Here is a 6,319-nt window from a genome sequence, read left to right on the forward strand (position 1 = left end):
CGGAGGAGGTGAGCCTCCGAGACGGGGCAGGGTCTCCGCCGCAGCCAGCCCACCGCGAGCCGGTCGGCCAGGTGGTGCGACGATGAGGGGCTGGAGCAGCGGTTTCTCTTCAGTTGCCTTCTGTCCTCACGGGGCCTGGTCTGGCTCTGGAAGCTGAGCTGTGCCACACGCCTCCGTGGTCTGAGGCTCTCTGGCTTTGCAGCCCAGCATGGCCACCCCCTGTGTGCAATCCTCCCCGTGCCAGTCCTCCGCATGGCCTCCCCATGCTGGTCCTCCCCATGCCGGTCCTCCCCGTGCGGTCCTCCCTGTGCTGGTCCTCCCATGGCCTCCCCCCTGCCTGCCTTTTCTGCTGTATTTTCCCCCAGTTTCTTATTTTCCCCTAACCTCTTCCCCTAACCTCTGGGCCTTTCCCTCACATGACCGGTGGGTCTTCTCTGAGGGTTGCTGTTCAGAGATAGTGTGGTCATCAGCCATGTCGTTCTTGCATCGCCGTGACCCCCTAACGCTGTGCCCGCCCTGCGGGCTTTGTGGTGGCTGCTCAGGGCCCTGTCCTCAGCACCTTTTCTGCCCTGCAGCTCCACTGACCGCCTGGCTCCGCCCTGCTTCGGGCACTGGGAGGCCGGCCGCCCTGGACCACACCTGCAGTACCCCCGTGCTCCTCACCTGGTGGCTGGCTTCGGCCAGTGGGGGACCCCAGCAGGAGGGCAGGGAGAAAGGGGAGTGAAGGCAGAGTCTGTTCTGCCAGCCGCTGGCAACCACCCCTTCGCTGGGCTGTCCCTGGGCCTGGGGGTGCCGTAGCCTGGCCATGACCAGCCCTGTTTCCTGCACTGTCCCTGTGGCTCACCCACTCTCTCCCCTCCCTGAAGAGTCCCGTTGCGAATAAACCCTCCTGAAACCGTCCCACTGAGCATGCTGCCGTCTGTTTTCTCCTGGGATGCTGATGGATATGACTGTATTCACAAAACAGACTCTGTGGCAGGCCACTGGCTATCACCTACATCCAGGCAGACTTTGTAGTTGGCTTTTTTCCTTCCATAAAAGGGTGGGTGACATAAGCCCTCAGACCTGGTCCCCTGCTCTTGGGTGTCGTCCTGGTGGGCAGGGGTGAGGCCGAGTGACGGCTCCCTGGCTGCACCAGTAGGGCCAGCCCCGCAGGACAGCGCCCACTGTCACTGGCCACAGCTGCATGGCTCAGTGAGCACCTTTGGTGCCTGCAGATAATGTGTCCTTCAGGGAGGGTCCACAGGGCTGGGTGCGTGGGTCACTATGTGAGGTGAGCCCCTCTGGAGCGACCCACCTCCTCCTGGGCTGCCCCCGCAGGCCCACCCCTCCTGCCTCAGTTCTTCCTGTTCCGTGATGCCATTGCATGAAACTGGCCGTCCTTGGATAAGTGCTTTCTGCCTCCATTGCCTGCTCTGCCCCTTGTCCCATGCTTGAATCCCACTCACCCCCTCCTCCCAGGCACGGTCCAGCCACAGTGGGGTGACAGGGGTGAGGCACCTGGCACAGAGCCAGCGTTGGGTAGTGCGGCCGTCCCTGAGCAGGCTTTGCACCTGCCCTGGGCGCCATGGGGGGCAGCAGGCAGAGGGTGTGCACCCATCCACGCAGCGTCGGTCTTGGGACCCAGGACGTCCTACACTCCTGTGCTGAAAAAACATCTTAAGTACAAAGAACAACTAAAACCTCCCCTCCATGTTTTCCTGCCTTGAGCCCTGGGCCGTTGTCCTGTGGCCTCCTTGGTGAGCAGCTTGGGGAGGCCCTTCATGTGGTTCTGGACTCCAGACACAGTCCCCGGGGCCCTTCATGTCACCCAACTGAGAATGTCACCCCTTTGCTTCCTGAGGCATGGGCAGGGGCAGGGGCAGGTCCCTCGTCCAGGAGCGCAGATGTGCTGAGTGGAGGACCCAGGCCCCGTCTCAGCTGGGGGTCCAGGACCCATGCAGGCAGGTGGCAGGGTACAGCCTCGCATGTGCAGAGGCTCTGAGAGACACCAAGACCTGCTCCAGGACAGAGTCCAGGCAGATGCAGCCAGGCTCCGCTGTGTCTGATCCGAAGCCTCACCAACTTGCATGGGGGCCCCAGCAGCAGAGCAGTCAGAAGGTGGGAGCGGAGGGTGGAGCCCAGGACGAGTCTGGGGTGCTGCCCAGGCATCAGGGCCAATGATGGAGCCATTTGCTGAGAAGGGAGGAGAAGATGAGGCCGTTGTGGGCAGGCTGGGGAGGGATACCAACCACCGGCATTTCTGTAAGATCCAGGAGTTGGTTGCAACTGACAGTGGATCACACGGCCACGCATTCCCAGAGCTTCCCAGCTGGCGCCCCTCCCTGGAGAGGGTCCAATGGCTTCCGTGGCTGCTGGCTCTGCCCACATCACGTGGGAGAGAGGCGGGGCTTCAGAATCCCACCTGCGATGCCTGTGAGCCCCACCCAGCATCTCCCCACTGTAGACGGACAGACCACGGGTCGAGGGCTGCTTGTACAAAGCTTTAAAAATGACAGAAATGGGGCTGGCCCGGTGGCGCACTGCTATAGTGCGCCGCTTGGGAAGCGCGGTGGCGCTCCCGCCAAGGGTTCGGATCCCACATACAGACCGGCCGCTCACTGGCTGAGCGAGGTGCGGGAGCAACACCGAGGGTTGCGATCCCGTGGCCGGTCCCGGTCCGGTGCGGGCGCGACACTGAGGGCTGCGATCCGTTGCCGGTCACGGAAAAAGACAAAAAGGAAAAAAAAAAATGACAGAAATGACACTAACAGCATGATGTGTCTCCTCCAGAGACAAGAAGGCACTGCAGGAGTGGAGAGAGCAAGCCCAGCTGATGAGGAGGAAGGAGGGGCTCGGCACACGCCTGCCTCGATGCAGCAGCACGGTGAGAGGCGCTGGTGGGTGTGCTGGAGTCGTGGCCGGGCACCGGCGGCTCACACCTGCTGGGGGCTGCGCTGTGGGGTCATCTAACGCCTCCTGGGGGTGGGGGGAGCTGCACCTGCACCCCTCACCAGGGAGCACTGGCCCCGGAGTAAGTGACCTGCCTCAGGCCCCAGCCGATGCCAGCCGAGGCCCACTGCCCACTCCTCGCAGCAGGATGGCAGCTCTTGTGTCAGCCTCGGAGGGCTTCCCTCCTGGCTGTCTGAGGAGTTAGGTGCTGGGGTGGGAGTGGCGAGGAAGATTTGAGAGAGATTGAAAGAATAAGTGCACAGCCGTACACCTGAGGCTGAGATGGGCCCAGGTGTCTTCCTGGGCCTCCTCCCCTGGTCTCTAGGCCTCAGGAGGCCAGTCCATTAAGCAGCGGCCTCCGTGGCCTTGTCCTTGATGCTGGGGTGGCCAGCCCTTGAGCTGCATGGCACAGGGTTCCCTGAGGGCAGCACCTCCTCCCGTTCCCCACACCATTTGGGGCTTTAGTCCAGCCTGGCCCAGGCGAGGGCACGGCCTGGAGGCGGAGGCTCCTTCCTCCAGGATGCGCTGGCCTTCTCCATGCCAGGAGTGCGGCTGGGCAAGTGGGCTTTGACTTGGCCACAGGTGCTTTTTGGTTCTTTATTTAGGAAATGTTCCCTGTGTGTGACCCCAGAGGCCAGGGCTTGCGTCTGTGGCCCCCTGAGCAGGGAGAGGTCCCTGAACCCCTGGCGTCACCCATAGTGGGGAAGGGTCCGTGCTGGCCTGCAGGCGGGGTCTGCTGGGATGGTTAAGGAGTCTCTTTTTTTTAACTTTATATCAACTAATTTTGGACTTACAGGAGAGCTGCAGAAACACTGCAGAGGATTTCCACACAGCCCTCCCTGAGTGTCCCCCGTGCAGGCGTCTTACATAACCACAGCACAGTGCTGAGAATTAGGAGCTCCCCGGCTTCTCCCTCTGGTCCAGGTCCCCTGTGGCATGTGGTCCTCACATCCGCAGTGTCCTTCAGGCTGCAGCTGTGACCTGAGTGACACCGTGGAGTAGGATTGGTCAGTTATTTTGTTCAGCATCTCTCCCTTTGGATTTGTCTGATGTTTCGTTGTGGTTGGACTGAGGTTTTGCATTTTGGGCAAGAGTACCTCAGAAGTGGCATGCGTGTTTCTCTGTGTAGCGTGTCAGGAGTTCATGGCATGGATTAACCTTGATTACTATTCCAGGAGTGTCTGCGGTTTCTGCCTGTAAAGTCACTGTCTCCCTTTATGGCTGAAACATGCCGGTGGTGGGGGGGCAGGGTAGGCTTTTGTACATGCAGATTTACTAATCACAGTGTCTGTCGGTGTCTGGTCTATAGCACGTGGGATCCTGGCAACTGAGTTGTTTTGTCAGCTAACGTTTTCCAAGTTGCCTTTGTCCATCTAACCAAAACAGTGGTTTGTTAACTAAAAAAAAAAGAGAAGAACAAAACAGTGGAGTTTTTTACCCTAGTAGAACATCCCAGTGAACAACAGAATTTGCAGAAGTGGAGTTTTTCAGGTTCAGGTGCATTGGGGTCTTGGGCCCTGCCCTCCGGTGCAGGCCACCCCCCTACCCCCCCACCCCCGGCCAGCAGACACTGCAGGGGCCCTGCCACCCCTGGCTGGTCCTCAGAGCACTGGGCTGGGAGAGTGACATTTGCCACTTCCTGGACTGTGGCTCAAAGGGGACCTGGGTTCCTCCCTTACAAACAAGATGTGTTAATGCATGCCACACGTGGGTCTTTCTAAAGAAACCTTCTCAGGAAATAGAATTAGGACAGTTTTTTCTCTTAAAGACCTCTAGACCCTGAAACAGTGTCCTGCCTGTGAGGGTTTTTCCTTCCCTTTAGGGTTGAAGAGATATCAAAACCATGGTTAACTCCAAACTGTGAGTCACCCGTGTGGCCACCAAGGAGGATGGACTAGGTACAGTGTCTCGACTTGAGAGGCGCTGAGAGAGTGTCTTGAAAATTGCAAGCTGAAGCAGCACAAGCTGCCTAGCGGTGCACAAGAGCTCGTGTGGTCTGCAAGAACAGGCACGGCACTGCTGTGTGAGGAGGGGCAGCTCGGGTGGTAAAGGAGGGACGGTGGCTGCGCGGTGTGCACTTCTGAGTCCCGTGCATTGTGCATCGTGCACTGTGAGAGTGCATGCGTTGATTGTATAGCTGCTTAAAAAAGAAAAAACGTTTCTAGAAACTCTTCTGTCATGAGATAGACCGTGCAGCCAGTGAGTGCCGACAGCCAGTGAGCAAGGAGCAGGCACCAGCAGCAGTGCGACAGGAGGGCGGGCGTGTGGTGTCCTGGGATCCTGAGCAGAGGCAGCAGGGCGGGGAGGGCGCCGGCCCTCACATACTGGACCAAATATTTTGTATGGCCCAAAATACTGTAATCAAAGTCAAAAGGTAGAGAAAATATTTGTGACAAAATGTCGATATCTAATATATAAGGAATGGCTATAAATTGATTATAAAAAACAAAAGAAGCCAGTAGAAAAATGGGCTAGTGTGTGACATTCACAAGAGATTTAAGTGGCCAGGGGTGCGTGGAAGGTGCTCGTCCACCTGAGAGATGTGAGTGCGTGACCTGGACACTCCCTGTGAGGCGGGCCTGGGGCGGCTCCCAGCCTTGGAAAACATCTGTTTGGGTTAAGAACGTGTATTTCTTTGAACACTTCTGGGAGTCTGCCTTAGACAAATAAAGGCCCTTATGTAGAATGCGCGTTTGTGTGATTCCGTGGTGTCTGCGGCGGCACGTCTGAGCGAGCAAGGCCAGGAGCTTGCGTGTCCATGATGTGGAGATGGTGACAGCCCAGGAGGTGTCCACACCGCAGGTGAGGGGCACTCCCAGCCAGTGTGGCTCCCTGCAGTTGGAGAGGAGGACACAAGAGGGTGCCACGGCCCTGCACATGCCTCAGCTGATCCCTGGGCATGCAGGTTGTACCCTGCACATCTGATGGTCGGAGCTGCGAGGCGTTGGCTCGACCTGGCTGCAGAGACGGTCTTCTGTGCTGGCGGAGGAGCACGGGCCTCCTGGCTCACCAACCACTTTTTTTTTTTTTTCCTTTTTGTCTTTTTTACTGACCGGTAACAGGATCGCAACCCTCGGTGTCCCGCCCGCACCGGGGACCGGCAACAGGATCGCAACCCTCAGTGCTGTGCCCGCACCGCGCTCAGCCAGTGAGCGGGAACCGGTCTCCACATGGGATCCGAACCCTCGGCGGGAGCGCTGCTGCGCTTCCAAGCGGCACACTCTCCAGTGCACCACCGGGCCGGCCCTCACCACCCACTTTTTAAACAGCATTGTGTGTCTACATTGCTCCAAAATCAGCAGCTGTGCCAATGACCTTGGAGCCCAGTACATGGGACTTATGATCAATTGCACGTTGACACTCAACAAGTAAAACTTGATGCGGAGCC

General features: G+C 58.5%; 1 protein-coding gene across 3 annotated transcripts in view; it reads left to right on the plus strand.

The window, feature by feature from the left end:
* LRRC27 (leucine rich repeat containing 27) overlaps window positions 1-6,319 on the plus strand; it is a 50,922-nt gene that overhangs the window by 31,235 nt on the left and 13,368 nt on the right. For 2 of the 3 annotated variants that reach the window (XM_008590259.1, XM_008590260.1), the window contains one exon: window positions 2,773-2,866. In XM_008590259.1, coding sequence (XP_008588481.1) covers window positions 2,773-2,866 — 94 coding nt within the window. Of the gene's footprint in view, window positions 1-575; window positions 901-2,772; window positions 2,867-6,319 lie in introns of those variants that run through there. The other variant, XM_008590261.1, reaches the window with a different exon arrangement.

Source organism: Galeopterus variegatus, unplaced genomic scaffold (genome assembly GCF_000696425.1).
Source record: "Galeopterus variegatus unplaced genomic scaffold, G_variegatus-3.0.2 Scaffold5948, whole genome shotgun sequence".
Lineage (NCBI taxonomy): Eukaryota > Metazoa > Chordata > Mammalia > Dermoptera > Cynocephalidae > Galeopterus > Galeopterus variegatus.